The 22,273-nt window shown below is 37.1% G+C and overlaps 1 protein-coding gene across 2 annotated transcripts in view; it reads right to left on the bottom strand.

Moving 5' to 3' along the window:
* BABAM2 (BRISC and BRCA1 A complex member 2) overlaps positions 1–22,273 on the bottom strand; it is a 166,785-nt gene that overhangs the window by 73,740 nt on the left and 70,772 nt on the right. For both annotated transcript variants that reach the window (XM_084283295.1, XM_084283296.1), the window contains exon 7: positions 8,353–8,462. In XM_084283295.1, coding sequence (XP_084139421.1) covers positions 8,353–8,462 — 110 coding nt within the window. The remainder of the gene's footprint in view (positions 1–8,352; positions 8,463–22,273) is intronic.

The following is a 22,273-nucleotide window of genomic DNA, read 5'->3' as shown; positions in this document are numbered from 1 at the left end:
TTGGGGAAAGAAAAAGACAACAGCGGCAATCAAAACTGATGTGCTTTACATATCTTAATTCTATGCTTCACGTGTTTTAGAAGTTTATGTCTGAAAACCCTTAACTCTTCAGTTCCAAGTGTTCGTAAGTTTGTCCTTACTGAACATTAGCATCTGGAAGGAAGCACTAAAAGTAGCTAACTTTTTGTTAACTGTTTCAAATAATAGAATAGGAAGAGTCTGAAGATAGAACACTATAAATGTGCAGATTGCAATTACAGTGAAGTTCTCTGAACACAAATGACTTAGTCACCATATTCAGAAAGCAAGCCACATATCCCCAATATGCAAAAATCCTGCTTCAGTGAAGCATATTCTGTTAGGAGATAATGTCACATTCTGTAGCAGTGGGTTTTGATTTACATCAAGAACTGGGAGAAATACACACATGGCAACAATAGCAGGTTTAACAAATACTTGAGGAAACTTGAGTCCAGGAAACTGTAGAGTAAATGTACCTTTCTGTACTCAATAGCATTTGCTGCCAGGAAAAATTGTAATTAACTTATTGTAGCCCGTTTCTCAGGTTTGGTCATTAATGTGCAGCTCGAACTGATACAGTTGAAAAGCAAAAGCTCAACTTTGATCTTCAAGAAAGATCCTCCATGACCTGCTCATGTGATGACATTTAAGGATAAATTGGCAAGAGCCTCTGACATGTCAGATAATTTTTAAATCTGATGCAGTCAGTAGCTAGCTTCAACTTCTAAAAGGAGAGTTATTTAATTCCAAAGAGACATTTTGTGGAATTAAGCACACTTAACAGAGAAACTTCACTGCTTCATTGTTATTTCCCTGCAATTCCTTATTTCATTTTTTTTCTTTTTTTTTTTTTTTAAAGGAAATATTTTACAATCATACACTATAACTTAGTCCTAAACAAACTCAAAGTTAAGTTTCCCTACATACAAATTTCACAAATCTTGTAGGAGCTGTTTTTTTCATCACTTTACAAAGAAACACCTAGTAAAGTACTATCTAGTGTAACATTTAACCCCAGTTAACAGACCCTCCTGTTTCCTCTGCTACTGCCATATTCACAAGCCATAAGGTAAAAAGAAATGGCACTTCTTTCAAAGTTCTCTGGTCAGCCTAACTAATTTTACAAAAATGATTTCAGGGCATTCATGCTGCCCCCAGAATTGGCCTGCACAGTTCTTTAGAACAAAAGGCCGTACATAAAATAACAAACAAAATGTTCCTATTAATGTGTAGGTAAGAAAAAAAAATCCTGCCACCTGTTTCAGACATTTTAGTACTACCATGGATACGTTCTGCTCAGCAGGCTTCCTTTTTCCTATAAAAATATTTCAGGAAACGATGAATTCTGCTATGCATGCTCTAATGGGCTGGGGAAATATCTAAGAAAGACACTTAAGGAAAGACACCAAGGATGTGAGAATGGCAATGAAATACCCCCCAAATCAGAAGATCAATTTAGGCAATAGAAAAGCCACAGAATCACAGAATCACAGCCAAAAGCATTTGATGTTTCAAGAGAAAAATAAGTGCCTTTGTAAAACTAAAATGAATTTCAGTATCAAAGTAAAGGCCACACAATCTAAACAACACCTAGAAAATAATTTAAAAAATTATTCCAATTTTAAATACAGGTTAAGATTTCAAACCTCCAAAATACTGGCCTAGCTAGTAACTGAGACAGCAGTAATTTTCAATGTCATCGCTGAAATTAGTCTTGACTAATTAAAAGTGCTTCTGACAATCTCACTGTACAAAGCTACAAGTCTAAAGATATGGGCAACAGTAAAGAACCAGGAACACCTTTATGAATAATACTGTGTGATGCCCAAAAGAAAAATTACTTTGTTCTTTTTTCTCCCCTTCATTATCACTCTTAGTAGGAGATAAAAACACCTAGCCACAGCGATCCCACAGTAAAAATGCTGAGGAGGATATTTTAGAAGAATAGAGTTTTATAACAGTACTTAGAAATGCCTGTCTTAACAGGGATTATTACAATGAAATATGTTATAGCATATGACAATGTAACATGAAATAGAACTGTAGGTTTAATTAGAGTATCCTGAAAGAAACTATATGTATACTGGTGAAAAAAAAAAAAAAAAGAAAAAAAAGGCAACACCTTAGTGGAAAGGTTTTGTATCCAAAGAAAACAAGTGTATTCATGGAAATTTCTGTAGAACGTTCCACTCTAGACAGAAGAACGTAGAAAAAGGGAGATGGGAGGGTTGTCTTAAAAACATAGTTCTGTTTTCTTCTAAAAATTCTTAATTTTTTATACATATTTTTCTGCTTTACAATTTATTTCTTTAAGATAATTAATATATCATGGAAAAACACACAGATACACACCTGTCAGGTTACAGAGCCTTATGCATAAAGGTCGACATTCCAAGAGAAACCTAACCAAACCCCTAGAATGAGAAAAACCTGTGGAAGTCTGCATAATCTGAGCCTCATTAGGGGACCTGCAATTCCACAGTTATCATATAAACAAACTAGTAGTGTAGTATTAGTACAATACTACATCGTATATTAGTATATTAATACAGGAGCCCTGTTTCATACTGCTGAAAAAAATAATAAAAAATGTCAACCTATAACTTCAAACACATCAATGAAATATTTCTTTGAATCTTCCTCACAGCACAGAACTGAATCCTCTTCCTAACATCCATCTCCAAAGCCTTGCTCTGAGAATACTGAGCACTGGCTTGTCGTACAGCATACAACAGACCCCAAACCACCCGGTATCTCTTATTCAAAGAAACTGGGTACTTCATTACCTAGCAACAAAATCAATCCACAGAACTGCCTCAAGTATTTCATACTTCAATGATTAGGTCTAATTGCTCAGTCTCTGACTGAAAGAAAACCATCTTAAAAATCTCACTATCTGAAACGTTTAAGAACAGCATTAACATATCCAGTATTAAAGTGCCATTTAGATGATGGAAACAAAATCTTAATTCTTCTACAGTTATTTTCACTAATTGTTCTTTGTCAGCTGGTACAGCTGAACACCTGGGACAGAAGTACAACTCAATCTGTTTTGACTGTCAATCCCAGTCTACCCTGATCTCTTCTGAAATGTCAACGGGCCATCAAGGGGAGGCTGCAGCAAAACAGAAGGATTTTTAGGACACAGGAGGAGGTGCAAAGCAGAGCTAGGCTAGAAATCAAGTTGCTGTACTGGCTACAGTTAAAGAAGATTTGGATGATGGCAAAGTAGCTGGCAGGAGATCTTACTGTTTCGCTGGTCAGCCGTTACATGGAGAGGCACAACAAAGCTAGGCTTAATGGAAGATGAAGCCCTGCAAAGGCAACAGTCATTCTGGCCTCCTCTATTTGCAAAGATGCTCTGGGATTTGAAGAAGTCATGAGCTGACTGCCTTGGCTGTCTGCTACCAATTCTATAGAAATCATGAACTTGGATGAGCAAACATTTTAACATGCCAAACAGAAGATCTCGCTTCTGTCTTCTACAGACAGATAAAAACGACACAACCAATCATTTAGAGACTGTGAGTTCCTACATGTTTTAAAACAGTAGGCTTCAGCCAGCGACGTGCACTCACCCATAGTAAGGCAAGGCACACCGGCGTTGGAGGAGAAGCCCTTCGCAGTAGCCCTGCATCTCCAAAGCAGCGAGGGGCAGCCCTGGGCAGCACCGTAAGTGGAGCCCACCACATGCCCTTCCTCCTCCATCCCCCAGCATCCACAGTAGAAAGGATAGCTAAGAGCTGGGAAACATTTTAAAGCAAATGCACATGCTTAATTTTCTCTTCATTTTTTTTTATTTTTCATCAGGGAAAAACAGGCAGAAATGTTCAAAGTCGAAGAGTTCATACTAGGTTCTTGTTATTTTTCCCCGTCCGTATGAGAAGGTTAAGCGCAGTCACCAAACTTTGAATTCCAGCCTCAGTCACGAAGAAGCCTCTGGCACGGCTCCCAGACTAGTAAAAAATGACCATTTCAGCCCCTAAAGCATGGAGCCTGATCCATTAAAGCAAAACAAGTTCTCCTGACAGCTGGTTTTCTTAGCATATTCACGTCCGTGTATTTATCAGAGAAAAGCCCTCCAGGACAACAGTGTTTATTACGGGATTATTTCTGTGAATCCAGGGAACACAGAATTCACTGAGCAACACTGCTTCTACTCTGCTTTCTTTTTTTTCTTAAAACGTGAACCCAGACAAACCCATTTTTATTTTAGTTTTTTAAATACGGACTAATCATGAAGAAAAAAGACATAACACAAAGAAAAAAGACATAACAAAAATCAATAAATTTGATTTTTATCAAATAAGAACCCCTGCAATCCCCTTTAATGTGTAGTACACTGACAAACATTTTAAGCATTAATATAGAAATTAGCTGTTTGATCTCTTAATGATTCCTTTGATTTAGAGTCTGGTGACTTTTAGCAAATGGAAAACAAAGATATGACAGATATTTTTTTAATCATAAATTTCCTTCCCATATGAGTCTCTAGTATGCTTTCACAGAGAAAGATGATTTTGAATGATTCTTACTACTGAGAGGTTTAGAGACTTTATGACAAATGTATAGAAGTATGGCAGAGGCATAACGTGCAAATAGCCCAGCAGTTCCTCATGGTGCAGAGGAAGACTCGGTATACTCCTGTGCCTACCTAGCAGGAGGAAGAGAGGCCAAGAGGAGGCATGTGAGGGGCCTCTGGTATTGACACTGCTCAGCTCCAACCTTCTTCCCAAAGCACAGCAGCTGAGAGCTGGGGATGAACAGCATCCTGCGAGTGCTTCTGCTCCCTGAGGAGGGAGGAGGAGGAGGACTGGCTGGGGACACACACTCGGGGATGCTGACAAGCACCATCCGCTCAAGTTGGGTGGCCCGTCTGTGGGGTTTCCCAGCTCACCATTTCCTCCAGAAGTGTGCAGAAACTTGTTTTTATGATGGTACAGTTGTGCTGGGAGGATTTAACAAAACGTATCATAAATACCCCTCGTTCCATTTTAACTTAATCTGATTTATGAAATTAAAAGCAACTGTTAGTGGCACTGTACCCGTTTGCTGATACAGTGCAAATAAAGAGTAAGAATTCTTAAAGAAAATTATAAAATGAAAGATTCTGTAAATCTTCCCTTAATTTGGAATCATTAACAAGAAATTGCTGTTAATGTGTTTTAAACAACTGGTAACTAAAAGAATGGTTTTGAATTTAAAAGTTTTAATGAAAGAATTAAACTGTGCACAGTTATGATCAGCTATTGTTGAGATTTTTATAAACCAACATGCTTCCCATCCCTGAGAGCTGGTTTTGAGGTGGTCCTTTTGTTTGTTTTTAACTGTAAGATCTGGACTTTATTCTCTTACAGACACACACTGCATCACAGAAGTCAACTGAACACTGATAAGGACCCGAAAATGCAACAATACTTTTTCACTGCATTGCTACCTCTTACTAATAGATGACCTTTTCTAAGCCTAGCATCTTAGCCCCAAACCATAAAAAATGGGCATTTCCCTGAATTTCCCTGATTTAGCAGATCTCTTTGAGAGTCTGACAAAGAACAGTCAGTCTTACCAGTATTATATTTACCATCCACCTAAAAATAGCACTTCACAATAGCACTTCAAAGCAAAAATACTATATTCACATTGCTAGGACTCAAATTCGCTGACAAGATCTGTGGGTAAGTATCATTTTTAGAAAATGCTATGTGGGAACACATGTTTATATGGCAGAACACAAAAGCAACGAAAGCTCTTGGGAAAGCTGGAGATAACTCACATTACACAAACAGACCCTTTACTCTTATTTCTCTCTAAAGCCGAAGCATTTATATCTGAAAATGCCTTTTTCATACATCAGGACAAAGCCATTCCCGATTGCTTGTTCTTCATAAGGTGAAGAGAGTCATTATTAACAAAATAATTGTGGGAATTTTATTTTTTTCCTGCCTTATTGAACGCTTGGGAATGTTATGTAGACAACTGTCAACTACTACTTACTCCACCTCAAAATCTGCTGCATAAAAAAAATACACCAGTAACTTGCTTACATGGCGCTTGTAGATGCAATTATTGTTAGCAGCAGGAAAGAACTTTTATAAGCAGAACACAATTCAAATGTAACATGTCATGGCCTCAAGTCATTAAAACTAATCCTCAGGGCTTGTTGAGGCTTTTTGTACTTTTGGCAAAAAGTATAAAGAAGTACGCATTGTTGCTTTAGTTCCCAAACACTGGAAAGTTAAATATCTAGACTGTCAGCCTCTGCTAAACAGAACAGAGATTGGTTTTGGGAAAGAACAAAAGACAAATACATCTTTGTTATTATAGCTCAATCAAGCAAACGCTGAAAACATACCTATACATTTTCTCATGGCACAAAACATAGCCAGAAGAGTAAAGGAAGGCGCAGCAGCTCACAACAGAGTAAACCAACTTGCATTGAAAACAAGAGACATTATGCCATTAAACAACAAAAACCTAAGTTAACTCTGTGTTAGGTTACTCCAAAAAGTAACACAGTGAACCCGAACCATAAGCAATCCATCTCTCTCCCTCTCAACTCTTGGGTACTATGGGTATCTAGATACCATGATGAATACTTTACAAATCCACAAGGACAGACTGAGGTAGGTAGAGCTATGCTTTCTAAGTGAAGTATCTCAAGGTTGATAAAGAGATAACGTGAAGAGGTATGTCATGGAACTTAGGTTTTACCGGTATGATTTTAAAATGACTACATAAGCTATAAAAGACAAAGCAGTTACTATGTCATCAGACATGTATAGGTATGCACTAACACCATCCAAATACCCTTATGTTTTATTGCTGTACATCACATGTTTAAAATCAAGTATTTTTTATGGCACTGAAAGAAAATGCAATATTTTTAGGAAAGCAAAGTGTGCTTTTTGTATTGCTACTCTGCTTTGCTACTCAAGAGGTTAACATCTTTCTAAAGACACTTGAAAAATGAGAGAATCAGCAATGCATTCATTAGCACATGGGTCACCTACATATACCTGGGTGGCCTGCAATACACTTAAGAGTCAACATGTGACTACAGCTAAAAATACAATGGAAACTAATGACAGCCCCTTTGCTTTTAACAGTAGCTGAGCAGAAGAATCCTTGGGAACACGGACGGATAATTACACGTTTGACTAGAATTATGCCCTCAACTAACGTTGATAAAAGTGAACTGATAAACTATGAAAAACTAAAAGCTGCTAAATACATTATTCATGTGTGTGTACCTTTGCATGTGCGTGTGCAACCTGCATTTTCTTAAATAAAAAAACAGGGAAGTCTTCTGCTTTTATCTTAATCAAATCTTGATCTTTGTTTTTTAAACGGCATCCACCAGATTATCCAGACCAATACTCTGTTGAGTAAAATGTCAACATACCACGTCCCTTCACACACACTAAGTTTATCACTAACTTGTACTAAACTGTGTCAGACAGCATTTCCTATCTGCTCCCTACCCAGAAGTGTTATGACCAGTTCAAAAGAAAGTCATTGCGGTACCAACCAGAAAAACAAAGCATCACTGAAACAGTGCTAGATTAGCTTGACTACTGAATAGTTGAAAAGCCTTACATTTTTACTTTTTTTGAAACAGACACTATGAAACTGAAATACGAAAGAGAAGGACGAGCATTAAGACATTCTTACTTCCAAAAGCAAGAGAAAAGCAGTTTAATGAAAACAGACTCATTTCTGATCCTCACCCTTCCTTTTCAGGAGCTCCTCAGCAATCATGTTTGCCAAGTGCATTGTCCAACAACCTTAAAATTAAGTATTTAGATATTTCTCTGGAAAAAATAAAGTAGTAAAGCTGCAAATTCCTAAAACACAGTTAATAAAGCCCTTCAGCTTCCACAACTCTATATTTAGAAGTGCTATGTATATACAGAGAACTTACCTATACGCGTATGTATACACCATCGCCAAAAGAAAAAATAAGTAAATATTGCCCCACAATAAAAAAAAAAAAAAAAAAAAGTATCTGTGTGCTGTAATGTAGGACACACTCAAAAATACACTGCTGCAGGAAAACACAACATACTTTTCATGGATTAATATGGTACTACATGTGGCCAATGATGACGTTTCTTCATCCATATGTGATCCAGCCACAGATACAGAACTAACAGAAAGAAGATCTGTCATTCCTCCACCACACACACGCTTGCAGTAATCATTATGACTTTAAGCAATTTAAAGCAATATGACCTTATCACCTAGCCAACATTTTTTACATAAATGAAGAAAAACATGAAGGGTTCAAAGATGAAGTTGAAAGAACACTGCAGAACAAACTGTTTCACTTACTGTTCAATACGTGGGGAGAGATACAGCTTAGGAAAAACCTGAGTAGCTTCTGCATCCTCAAAACTAACAGAGAGAAGTGCAACATCTTCTCCAGGATCTTCATTCACATCCTGTACATTAAAAATAATAAAGCAACACATTAAAAACTAAGTACTTACAAACTTGCAGACAAAAACTAAAAATGTTAAATACCAATTTAAGAGATGCTTAAGTGGGGAATCTAAACAGCGACCACCAAAAAATAGGGTGAAAATTAATATTCTTCATGTATTAGTACTTTGAAGACATTCTGTAGTGCTTAATTTCAGGCATAAAAATACAATTAGTGTGTTAGCAAGTGTATACTAATGTAGCTCCTCTTTGGCTGAAATACATATTTCAGTAAAGATGCAGACTTCATTTTTAACAATTCTCAGTTAAATGCTAACAACAGACATAAATGCCAAGGATTTATTTTTTTACGTTATAGTAGCATTGAATTACAACCACAGATTTTGTATTTGTTATTTTTCAAAGTATATGGTACAAAATTTCTGCTGTACTCAACTCCTATTTCTGTTGTAGACAAAGAAGTTTTTTGAAATTTATATCTAAAAGTCATCGTCCCTGAGTTTCCCACAAATTAGATCCCTGCATTACTTTCAGAAGGCTACGCACACCGTAAAAACTACCGTAAAAAGAAGTCTTGTTAAGACCTGACATTTCTCTGATTCATGAGTCACAGACAGTACAAACAAGTGAATTTCTGCTCAACATTTGAGCTCCTGACCTCTGGTTAGGGCCATGAGTTGGCAGTACCATTGCCTTCACGTGCAACAGGTAGTAAATACTGTGCCACTTGCTGCTCAGAAACAGAAGTCCTTTAACACGTTTGTGCATATGCACACAGCGACTTGCCAAGATGCATTTGTTTTTATCCGTTCTGGAAAACTATGAGAGGAAACAGATAACCCAACAGATCTGCACTCGGAGCAGGATCACGGTGGTGCAGAGTGCCCTGGTCTGGTCTGTCACACACACAGCTGGGAGGAAGGAACATGCAAACCACTTAAACATTGTTTGGAGACCCTGCCCTATCTGGGGGAAAAAAGCAGCTGCTGAGTGGTTTCAGGAAGATGATCTTGTGCCATTTGAAGCTTTGGCAGGACTGAAACTGTTAACGTCCAGAGAGACTAGCTGCGTCTTAGCTGTTACGTGCAGAACACAACATGCCAAGAAACTTAGTGATAAGCTGCAGGGAAGAATGGGTCTTAAAAAAGCCTAATTGTCTTGCATGAAAAATGAGACAGAGCTGACAGTGTTTTCTTAAATTCTGCCTTGGTGTGCTGCTCACTTCTGACAGCTGAAGGAAGACTGTACTCCTATAAAATGGTCACAGGCGCACTTAGGCTGGGAAGGAAAACATGCTTTTAAACTGGAGTTGCAGGGTAATGCTCCACATGAGTAGTGAGGATGAGAATTAACTGCATTCCTCTTGAGGCATGATCAGGTTATGGATGGGACTACGCGACACGATGCCTGCACAAGCAATGGACAGGACCTCGCAGCCTACATTGCTCCTTTCAGCATTGTGCTTCCAGCAGCCTACAGCAGAAGAACCCCCACAGATGAGAAGGGTTTTTTCAGAAAGTGAAACAACCACCACCCAAACAGTGCAACTCCTCCCTAGTCATTTCCCTGGTGTTTCATGCATTTTCATCGTTAAGGAATTTTTTTCAATAAGGAACAGCTTTCACTCCTGAAGCTGGCTATGGCATTAATTGGCCTTTTTCTGATTAATTTGCTAATTGTCAATCAAATGAAAAGAACTATTAAGACATATTATACAGTAATGCTAATGATTAAAAATATTTTACTATAAGGGGCATTCTTCAAGAGATGACAAATATGCATACTACGTTCACCTGCGTATGCATACAGCTCTGTCAAGACCACTTTCCTTTGTTTCTATGTGTTTGTTTTTTTTTTGTTGTTGTTTGTTTTTTAATACCTTGTTTTTATGTTTTTACAGAAGAGAACCTACATTACATGCTTTTGCCAAACTATATGGACAAACCCAAATGTACTTAATCTTGCATTTAGTGTTAACGCTTAAGTTGATGTGCACATCCACTTTACTATCATGCACATGACCAGTTTCTAGAATACCGCTCAGGTGCCTCCTGATCAAAGAGAATCAAAATGAGGAAACAAACAAAATCAGGTCAACACCACTACAGCATCCATTACCCTATACACCATCATTACACTCTATTCCTGCACTCACTAATGGCTACTTTAATATGGAGACTCATTCCAGAAAAATAAAAGATACATAAATAAACATGACATTTTTGCGTGTTAAGCTGCAACAAGCTAATGTGTGCATTATCAGCAATAAATTGAGGTGTAGTATTTTTCATTTACAAAAGCAATACACAAAATAAAACTACTGTTGCCAGCACAGCACTGCACTACATTCATATAGCTACTGTCCCATCTAAATAAAGAAATTAGCATTCTTCTCTAAGTGCCACTTTTCACGTCAATGTATATTTTTGGCCCACAAACCTGAAAAGTTAAAATTGTAGCTTAAAAAAAGGGTGACACAAAACCAGTAAGTGTTCCTATAGGTTTTAAAAGGATGCAATGCAGTAACACCATGAAGTTGCTTGACCTGGTTTCTGAGATGGCCACAGATTTACAATGAAATCCCTTTGTATTTGCTACGATAGAGATTATCACTTTAAGACTTTGTTCCTTTTATTTATGCAAGGATCGGCTCGGTAGAACTGCATTCAACCTTAGTATGTCTGTTACAACTTCCATTTACAGAAGTAAATTGAAAACACATGTCCCACAGATAAACTATGGAAAGCCTTTTAAATTAATAGGCCTTTTTGATGTTGTCTGTGCCAGTCACAGCTTAACTCCTTCAGCATTATCTCTTCTGGTCATCTCTACAAACCTGCTAACGCTAGGCGAGATGATGCATCTTTGTATCAGTAGGCAATGACATTGCCCCAGAACAGGGGCTGATATCCTTCCCTCACACCAAAGAGTCCAAAGGCAAAGGCTGTTTTCACACATCATCAAATTCCAACCAGGCAGAGTCTCCCCTTTCCCATCTCTGCATGCTGATTTCTCTCAAGAAATAGGCAACGTTTCAATAAAGCAGCAAAGCAAGATTGCCCCTGTTTTATTTTTCAGTTAGCTTCAAAAGAAATAGTGACATTCAATTGCTTCTTCAAGACTAATCCCTTTTACGAAAAAAGAGGCTGTTGAACTCACATCACAATATGTTTTTAATATTAAAGTAGCTCTATTCATTTTCATAAATTGCATTTAACCCACAACAGTTACTGTTAAAAGATTTTTATCAAAACAACTAATTTTACATTTTTAAAGAAAAAATGATTTTATAAAAATGAAGAATGGCAATGTCATATAAAAATTAGCATTCAACACAAGAACTGCCATGTTACAGTACCAGTTCTTACTCATACATCTTTTTCCACACAAGACTTTACAGAAGGCATTATTAAATTGAACTTTCACAGAATGCAGCATACATCCTGGGCCACAGGAATTTTGAGGTTTAAAAATTGAATGTTGCTAAAAAATATATCTGAGATCATTAGCTAAGCATGTGATAATTGCACACCTATTAGATTTTCCACAACAGTCCCATGATTACCAGCAAAAAAAAAATAAATCTAGCCCACTACAATATAAAAGATCCAACATTGATTTTCACAGTGTCTTTCTGCCATCTTGGTATCCCGTTTTACTAGGTAGTCCAAAATAATCTTTTCCTCATTTCAGAAGAGACCTATTCAAATCAAAGAGGAAAAAAACCTGATGCACCATTTAACATCAAAAATAAATACTTTTCTGTTTCAAGAACTGCAAGTGTTTTCCTATGTTTACACAATATTTGCACGGTGTAGGTTGATTTTTTTTAACTAAAAGTTCCTGCAAAAGTAACTGCAAAAAAGTAGTAAAGCACTGTGGGTAAGGGATCAAATAATAACAACAATAAAAAAAGACTTTCAACTCATGTTTTGTTATTTTTATTTATTTATTTATTTATTTTGGCTATTGCAGAGAACCGTTAGCAACAACTTACAACAATAAATAGTACTTTTAACAAAGACAAATGTAAAGAGAAAAGTCATGGTATTTCATTCTAATTTACCCTTTCACTACTCAGCCAGTGCAGGTGAAATGTTCATTAAACATAAATGTTGGCACTGCAGGACAAAAGGCCATGTGAAAATACAGATACAGAGCAAATGAAAACAGAAGTTATAAGAACTTTAGTTCTTTTTTCTTCCAGAAACTTGAGGAAAAGACTTCAGGTATCACCAGACTTGAAAATAAAACTTTTAAATCCTATTTCTAATTGTACCAGCCCTGTCTAAAGAACCACTTTCATTCATATCAAAATGAGTTCACATTCAAAAGCAGGCTTCTTTGTTTACAGCTGCTCCCTCTGCAAAATCCTTCATCTTTTCATAAAGTTCATATGAGTCGTGTATGAAAATTATTATCAAAAACACCAAGTACAACATCTAAATGGCATTGTTTTCTCATATCCTACCTACTGTAATTGAAAACTGGGAATTTACTGGAACTGACAATTTATTATGAGTCAGATGCTTGATAGCCAGTCCAACCAAAACATCTGCTCCGCACAGTCACAACTGCTATAACCCATTTCCTCTTGTGCCTGGAGTCTAACCAACTTGTACATTAGAGTTCCTTTTCCTTAAAGATGCAGATTCTGGAAAATCAGTTATTACCTTTTTTTAGTTATCAGCAGAAAAAATCACCTTGCAACCTTTTATTAGGGCATTCTTTCAAGCAGAGGTATTTTTATTTGTGGTACGGAAGTGTGCTTGCCTGCACCAAACTGCAACGCAAAGCAGTTGGAGGCTGCATCTGCAGCAGCTCTCCCAGGGGAAGGACAACTTGCTCTTGATGGGCAAGGACAATTCACAGCCTTGGGACTTATTTTTCAATGCAAGTGGAAGACTCGAGAGCTATGGGGCATGACCCTGGGGGACAAGAGTATGCAGTGGGCTGGTGTATAAACCTAGGATTAGGAGCAATTAGGAGCATGGTGTGACCAGATCAACTCTAAAGTACAAATGAGGAAAAGAAAAAAACTGAGAATTTGGTAGAAAGAATGGGAAAGAATGTGCAGGAAGAGAGTATTGACTGGCTTTGGGAAGGACAAGCCGTTTCTGGCCCAAAGGCTGCTTAGAAATGAGGGAAGAGAGCAGGGCTTCTGGTAGGGCTGCTAAAATTGTACCTTGAGCACAAATGGTAATTGGTCTGAGGATAAAAGCAAGGTAATGAAAAGCACACCAAGTGCCCAGCCCACCGCATGTTCCCTGAGGTAAAGAGGGGCCACACAGATGGCTGATATTGCAGAAGCCTCCAGGAACAGATAAGCTAGCTAAAATCCAAACTGTATGGGTCAGGCCAAATCTGCTTCAGGAGGTTCCCAGCCCCAGCTCACGATTGCAACCTCTTCCTGGAGGTTTCTGACCTCTCAGCTCAGACAAACGCTGAATAATCATCCTTGTGGTATGACTCTAACCGAGGGGACGGAAATCTCCAGCCGATGGGGAGAGGATAGGATCGCTTAAAATAATATAAGCGAGGAATGCACTCAATTTACAACTTGTGTGATGTGATGGAGCTGGAGGAAGGTGGAATAGAAAGGCTGAATGTGGATGAGAAGGTGGAGGAGTGTGGAGCTGTTGATCCTAACATCCGCAGCCAGCTTATGACAAGCTGAAGTCTCAACTTACTTTGTGGCACCTGTCAACCCTACCACGTCAGTCAGTATCACAGAGCATGCAATTTATATACTAGGATCTCTTCTGGAGAAAAGGTCTCAAGAGGAGAAATACATGAGAATAGAAAGATATCGCAAAGGTAATTTATCTTAACCCGCGTGATGTTGCATGGCACGTACCTATATTGGAACCGTACTTACTAACAACTGAGAAGTGAACAACAGAATTTGTTTTTGAAATCAAAATACAAATTGCATCAGAGAAGAACACATAATGCTATTTGCTTTATTAGTACCAATGGGCTACTTGCATCACACTGCTTCGCAAAGTTTGGCCTTTTCCCTCCAAATGACAGCATGTGATATGATAAAAAACAACTATCAAACAAACCACAAGCAACTTGTACCCTTAATGCGTCGTAACTTCATTAGCCAGCCTTGATACAAGTAGTTACATGTTCTCCAAACCTTTTTATGTATTTATTGTTTTTTAAAAAAATAAAACATGCTAGGGGAAAGTAGGCAAAGGAATGTGAAGTGGCAAATGAGACTTAAGAAGTCTGCTTCACTCTGGGGAAAATATGTAATTATTCCAGGAAATTCTTTCTCCTGTCTTCCAGGAAATCCACCAGGTCTGATCAAGGAGTGCTGATTCTTTAAATAGGATCTTTAATGAAAACAAAGGCAGTCACCTTGCATGCACTGTCCACTGCATTGAAATGTTCCAAAAACAGTCCCTCTCCCAAGGTAATACAACAAAACATTTGCCTAACTCAGGCAAAGAATGTGTTTAAAGCCAGAGTAATTCCTGTTTTAAAAGTTATATGAAAATCATAGTCTATGAACAACACTGCAGAATCTCAAGAGATATTTCTAACACATTAGATATTTTTTTTACTGGATTTTTTTCATTAAAATGAAATCAAATAAAGATCTTTTGAACATTGAGCAATACCTCTAAGTATACCACTGGGCATCAATAACAACATGTAAATAAAAAGATTTTTCTAGAAGTGTGAGTAACATCCCAAATATTTTGTTTTGTTTGTTTGTTTGTTTTTGCTGGTGGTTTTTTGTTTGTGTTCAGACTTTTATATAAAAGTATATTGTACTCCTCTAAGACAAGAATTTGAGGTGTGTTTTGCCTATACCATTTTCTTTTATTATGGTCATGGAAATTTACCACTACTCACCATATGAATGACTGTCAGAGTTTGGTAAAGAATGCTGTTAGGAAAGGCTTAAGAAAAAACGAAGGTTAAATAGAATAACATTCTTGACCATTAAAATTCACAACTTTCAAGATTCATGCTGTTTAAGTGAATAAAAGTTAAGTTGTTTTGACAGCACAAGAAGTTGTGGTGACACTTCCATTGCAGTAGAAACTGTTCGCTTAGGTCTGAAAAACAATGTCAAAAATAACATGAATGCCTTTAAAGGTCAAAAATATGCTTTCGTAAGGGCTAGACTCAAACAGAATAAATAAAAATTGTGGCACAGTCTCAAAACAATATTGGGGTGTCCTTTCTGATGTGTAAATACCACTGATTTCAAGAGAGCAAAAAAAGTTGCTAAATATTCATTTTATAAACAAGAAACACAAACTACATGGGAGAATCATTTTATATTGGCTGAATTACATTTATTAGCTATCCTTTAATGACACTTGAGTAGCGGATACTTTTTCATTTTAGGAGAGACACAAGATGCCAGTGATCTTAAATTTCAGTTCATTCACTGAAATGTAACTACAAACACATTAGCTCTATCAGCTCTAATATCAGATATCACATTCATCTTAAAATAAGATTAAAACCAACAACATTTACACAGCTAGGAATGTCCATGCAATTAGAATGAATTAGAATAAAAATAACAAAATGGGGAGAAACAGTACTAGGAATCTAGATTACTGGGACCTGACTTTTCCTACATTCATGAATCATTGCTTTTGTTTGCTAGGACTTCAATTTATCCATCATTATAGAAGGGCGCCTAACCTTCTAATTTTTGTTTTGTTTACTTCTAACCTAATTTATAAACATATTGGCCAAAACAATAGAGTATTATAATTAAAAAAGTACCTTATCCCAAAAGATCTCCCAATGACTCTGATGAAGTTTTATAGGCAGGATACAGATACAAACAGAACCATATCTTTCCTAAGACGTAAAGCAAAGCAATGATGCATCTCTGCCATCACCAGCTAATAATGGGCTGCACAAAGTGCTCAGAGATTCCAAAGCTCACTTTTTATAGAGGTCACCCTGCCTCCTCTTAATCGGTGCACAGCAGTGGCAGCCACTCAGACCAAGCTCATTTTGCCACATCTTGGCAAAAAACTTTTCCTTTTAAAACCAAGAGCAGCACAAAAATGGTTCTCCGAAATGAAGATGTTATTTCTTCTACCAATAAACATACCAATAAGCTGCTTTGCTGGCATCAGTGGTGCTACTGGCAGAATAAAGAACAGCACAACCTGAGCCACAGTGTGAGAATCTGGCTGAAGGCACAAGACTGAAAATGTAAATGTGTCCTTATAAGAACATATCCTAGAAAAATAACTGTTTAAAACTTGTTGTAAATAGTTACTGACATTTTTTTACAAAAAGGTTTTATGTCTGGTAAACATGCCCTTGAATGCCTTAAAAAGCCATGTTTAGATAGAAAGTCCTGGGTAAGCATCAAACAGAGGACAAGTGGTATTAAAATACTTGCACTAATAACATCTGTATCCTAAATCAGGAATCATTATAGGATAGCAAGGTAGCAAGACAGGAACAGAAGACAGCAAGAAAGAGGAAAAGAAGCTCTACTTTGTTCCTTTGGGCACTGCATGTTAGTGACAGACATGCTGATTTTGTGCAAGTGTTAAGTTCAGTCATATGTATTACATATGCCATACATGTTTGTGTAAGTGCTTACATTGTATGGAGGACTCATTTTCATTACTGTTTTAGATGTTATCTATTAAATCGTTCATCTGAAATGATCAATATTGAAGAGTTTGGATTTATGTAGTGATACAACTAATTCCAGGACTGTCACGGTTCAGGGACTTTCTGGACTACCTTGCCACATGACAAGGCATTTCCTTGCTAAAGTCAGACACTACAAAACATTTATTTCACACCTATCCCTGCATTGCAATCCCGTCTTCACACTTTGAATACCAGGGAAGAACCGTATTAGGAACCAAAAATGCAGATCTACACACACCTTTAAACTACCCTCACGTTCAAAGGCGAAGAAACAAGATGTATTACACATACATAGAGTTAGGCTGAAATACTTGGAACGACATCAGTTAAAAATAAAGTACATTTACAATATTTCTAAATGTGAAAAATACACTTTCAATGCTCTTAAGAAGCAAATAGCAACAAAAAGAATATACAAAACACTGTTCATTTAGATGACTTATAACAGGTCACCGCCATGTGGTTTGTTTCTTTATAAATCTCCCAAAACTATCTGGCCGTTTCCTCAATATGTAGAAAGGACCCATTTTTTACCATAAACCCTGTGTTTTTAAGCTTGCTCTCAGAGATAAATATCTGGGGACATGTACAACTTGGAATTCAAATCCTTCACTAGGATTCAAATCTCTCCGGCTCAGTTCTTGAGATGACTGGACTACAACTTATTCAGCAAGCAACATTCACATTCTTGTCCCCCATACTACTGATTTCCCACCTCTTTAAAAATAGTCATGTCCCTGCAGAGGCCAAAAAGCAGTCATCTCAGGTCCCAGTGGAAAACAAGATCTGGTAATAAATGCCCGTGTACTTAACTAGAGTGCAAACAGATCATTAATTTTTGAAATAATCTTCCTGTCAAGACAACTTTCAAATTTTCCAGTACAGCCTTTCTAGACATGAACATTCATGTTTTCTCTATGTAAATTAACAAAACAAACATATTAATGGCTCTGCACAGGGCCCACGATTGAAAGAAGATTCAGACGCTCTAATCACATGGGGGAAGAATGGCATTTCTGGAACCATGTTGCGGTTCAAGGTCAGAATAAGACTTTTTGTTTTTAAAATCAATTCCTTTTAATAAAAGCTTTTTCTCGATCTCCACATATTCTTATATGTTCCTGGTTCAGTGATTTTTGCTCTGTAGAATCAGAAATACTATAGATTACATGGGTCACGACAAAAATGCCAGTGTAAAGCCATATTCTGAGACATATCTTCAGTGAACCAGGAAGTACCAAGAAGATTTCACAGATGAAAAAGTGAATAATCAAAGTGCTAGGTAAAAGCAAGCAAAGTTACACGTGCTCAATACTCTTTCACTGCTGCAGCCTAGTAATGCTGACCTGATTTAAAAATATGAAATATTTCCTTTTAAGAGAAGGTGCAAATATTAAAAATATTAACTGCTAGGAGTTGTTTGGACTTTTGTTTCCTGACAAGAACAGAAATGTTTCATATTAAAATCCATAGGACTTTTAATTTGCAAGCTATTTATTATGCATTCTTATTTCAAGTGTACAATATTATATTTCTTTTCATGAGAAATCTATTATCACTTTGTCCCCATATTACTCACACGCCTACGGGATCTGAAAAGAGAGGGGTAAGGTTGGTTGGGGGGCAGATTCTGCTTTGTACAAAAAAAAAGTGCAAGTTGGAGCATCCTGTTCCCTTGAGCCCGATTCGCATTCATCATTCCAGCAAACAACGTGCACGGTGTAATCATGCACACAAGGGTGTAAGTGTATGGATGTCATGAACAGCATCTTGTAAGAACTAGTTACTGGAAAAAAAAAAAAAAGTTTATCCAGTATAGAAGAGAAACACAGCTTTTTTCCTTGCATTTGTGTGAAGGTAGATCCTGTTATAGGTGATAAGCAGGATGCTTGAATGAGCAATAAAAACTGTCTTAGTAAAAAATTGTTTGTAAATTGTTAAATAATGTGAGGAAAAAATCACAGAATTATTCTGTTATATATATAATGTCACATTCTGTTCTATATTCACAGCTTTTATACATTGCTACCTTTGTAAGCAGGTAGTACAGGATCCCATCAATGTCATGCAGAATGAGTCCTAACAGTCAGTGGGACATGGGTACCAGTCAGCTGGTAGCATGGAGCAGCAGGTACGCTGCAGTATTGTCTGAGATATCCCCTACATTTGAAATGGTCTGACCTCTCTCAACAGCTGGCTATAGTCAGAAGGAACCATGGTGCTGAGGATTTGGGGTAGGAAGTGGAAATACTTTGTATAGCACAGAATCTGTAGATATATAAAAAAAGGTTCTGAAAACATCCAGCACATGTTGATTTTTTCTGTTGATGCCTAACATGGAGCCAGAAAGAAAACAGGTTCAAATGATGAGCGTGGATGGAACTTTTATATTATGGGGATGAACCTAGAATTGTATTTTGGTATCACCTTTCCCTGTAAAAGGTCACGTAAGGCAGATTACCCATTAAGTGCTAAGTATACTCTTACCTTTCTAGCTGAAGTTCTAACAGACAGAAAAAAAAAGTTCAGATTAAGATGAAGGAAAAAAAAAAATTGTAAATCTAATTCAACGTTCTCACAAAGACTGACATTATTTGCACACATGCAACAGCACAGCATCCCAACATGTGGAAATCAACAGATCAGAACCCCCCTGTTCTCGGTCAGATATTCAGCTTTCTGACCATAAATCTGAGCTTCATGTTCTTCAGTAAGGAGGATGACATGGCCGTACAAAAAGAAGAGCTGGATCACGACAACGGTTTGAACTGGAAGTTTTTTTACCCTGTCCTATAGAAGAGAGGATTCAACACTTTTGTTTTCCTTTTGTAGTTTTGAGCAGAGAATTTCAGAAATTAAAGCCTAAACACTTCACAGAAGTTTCCAAAATTCATGCACGTTTGCTGTTCAATCTCAAAAAACTAATAAGATTTGTTGGGTGATTTCCCACCCCACTGTTACAAACACAGAGGACTAACAAATCACTGTAACTGCTCTACTCACTTCTTCACAAACCTCAGTTCCCCTCCTGGCATCAGTTTCAAAACAATGTAGTCCTTAGTTTGTGTGGTGGATGTATACCTATAGTGGGATACATTATGACATTTCCTCAGGGAAAAAAAACGTGGAGTTTAAAAAAATAGCTTAATAAAAGTGCAGATTTGGAAGTCACTTTAAAAATAAAATTGAATAAGAAAAATTCTTTGCTAGCAGAAGGACATGCCAGAAAAAAAAAAAAAAAAAAAAAAAAGAGCCAATAAGTAAGATGTCACGGTAAAAAACAAAAACAAAAACCACTAAAACCACGATGTTAAATAGCAATATTTAAATTTCTATGTACATTAGCAAGCTGCAAGTCTGAAACCATTGAGCCTTTCCTACTCGGCAGCTACTGACAGAACAGTTGTTTTTATCAGTGACAAAACTGTAGCCAACAGCATTTTAAGGATCAAGAGAAAGGGGAGATTTAAGTCACGTGCATTCTGGGATTTCTCTACAACTGCCAAATTCAGGTCAATTCTTCTAATTAATCTTTTTACCATCAGCAACTTGCTTTTTTAGAATTGCTTCTACTGTTTTAGTATCTCAAGCATACATTTTTTTTAATTTTTTTATTTTTTTTTAATTTTATAGTGTTTATCTAGAAATAAAATATTTATCATCTTTTATTTCTAGGGTGCAAGTATGTTAGAAGCCCATACTATCTTGCTATTCTCTGCACATTAAGAACAGCTGAAATGTTGACCCGCTCTTTTAATTCTGCATGCTGCAACTCTAGGGCAGTTGCAAAAGGAAAACCATGTGGGACACGCACACATTTCCCAAACCTGTGCTGCCTTCCAATACATAAATTTCTGCTTCTATGTAAATTGAGAGAAATACTAGGGAATGAGCAGGGTTGATGATATTTTAAGTTAGACAACACATCTAGTTTCAAGTGAAAAGGTTGTGAAAAAACACTTCAGCCATAAAACATAGTTCACGTTTTGGCCATGAGATAAAGCTGTATAAAAGCCCATGCTAATTAAAAATGAATATATTCAACAATACAACTAATAGCAGCAATACATTTTTACTGTTTAAATTCTAACAGGAGGATTTCATTCTTTGTAAAGTCATAGATGAAAAAGCATACAATGAATCATCACCTATAGAATCCCAGGAACAGTCCTAAAGCAAGGTCCATTTTTGCAAAACATTATTGAATATGAAAACTTGCTAAGTAAAACTGTAAATAGTTAACAGAAATAGGTTGTGTACATCAACAAAAATTTTAGGAGCTGTCCATGGAGTAAGTGAATATTGTTCATGTCATCCAAATAAAAGGAACTGCTAGACATTGATAACAAAAACCAACATCATTTAGTACTTTACTTTTCCTGTACTGCTGTGCAGACAACTGACCTTCCTTTGTATTAGCCTCACGGTGCTGCAGACTATGTAGCCATGGGATTAAACTACAGCAGTTCTGCTAGCAAAGCAATTGACATATGTTTCTGTTATGTGCAGTTCATTAGCAACGTAACAACTCATGTTTGAATGACAATTATAATAAATCTGATTTCTTCAAAAATGTATCTATCTGCATTTTTACTGGTATCTGTAAAATCAAGGACAAATGGTCATTTTTACAATGTACTTCAAAATCTGTTATGAATTTATGGTTACTCGATACTTACCTAGGCTTCTAGATTAGATACATTTCATTGTAATCCTAGCACCACTGAAAACAATCAATCATCCCACACTTGACTGTAAATTGGAGAGACGTGGATCTGACAGATGGACTGCTTCAGTGGATAAGGAATTGGCTAGATGGTTGCACTCAAACACTGGGCCTGTGTGAACCTCATAGTTCCACGAGGCAAAGTGCAAGGTCCTGCACCTGGGTCAGGGCAATCCCTAGTACAAATACAGGCTGGGAAGAGAATGGATTAGGAACAGCTCCAAGGAGAAGGATCTGGGGGTGTTGGTTGACAAGAAGCTCAATATGAGCTGGAGATGCGAGCCTCTCCTTTTTTTTTTTTTTTTTGCTGCTTCATTTAGGACCCGCAATAAAATCTCACCAACTCTGACCTTGCAGCCCAGACAGTTATTCATGTCATGAACAAGAACTTCCTACTAACCACAAAACTTGAGACCCATAACAAAA

The sequence above is a fragment of the Netta rufina genome (genome assembly GCF_964035555.1).
Source record: "Netta rufina genome assembly, chromosome: 3".
NCBI lineage: Eukaryota > Metazoa > Chordata > Aves > Anseriformes > Anatidae > Netta > Netta rufina.
Note: the sequence above shows the minus strand (reverse complement) of the source record. Positions and strands in the feature narration are given on the sequence as shown.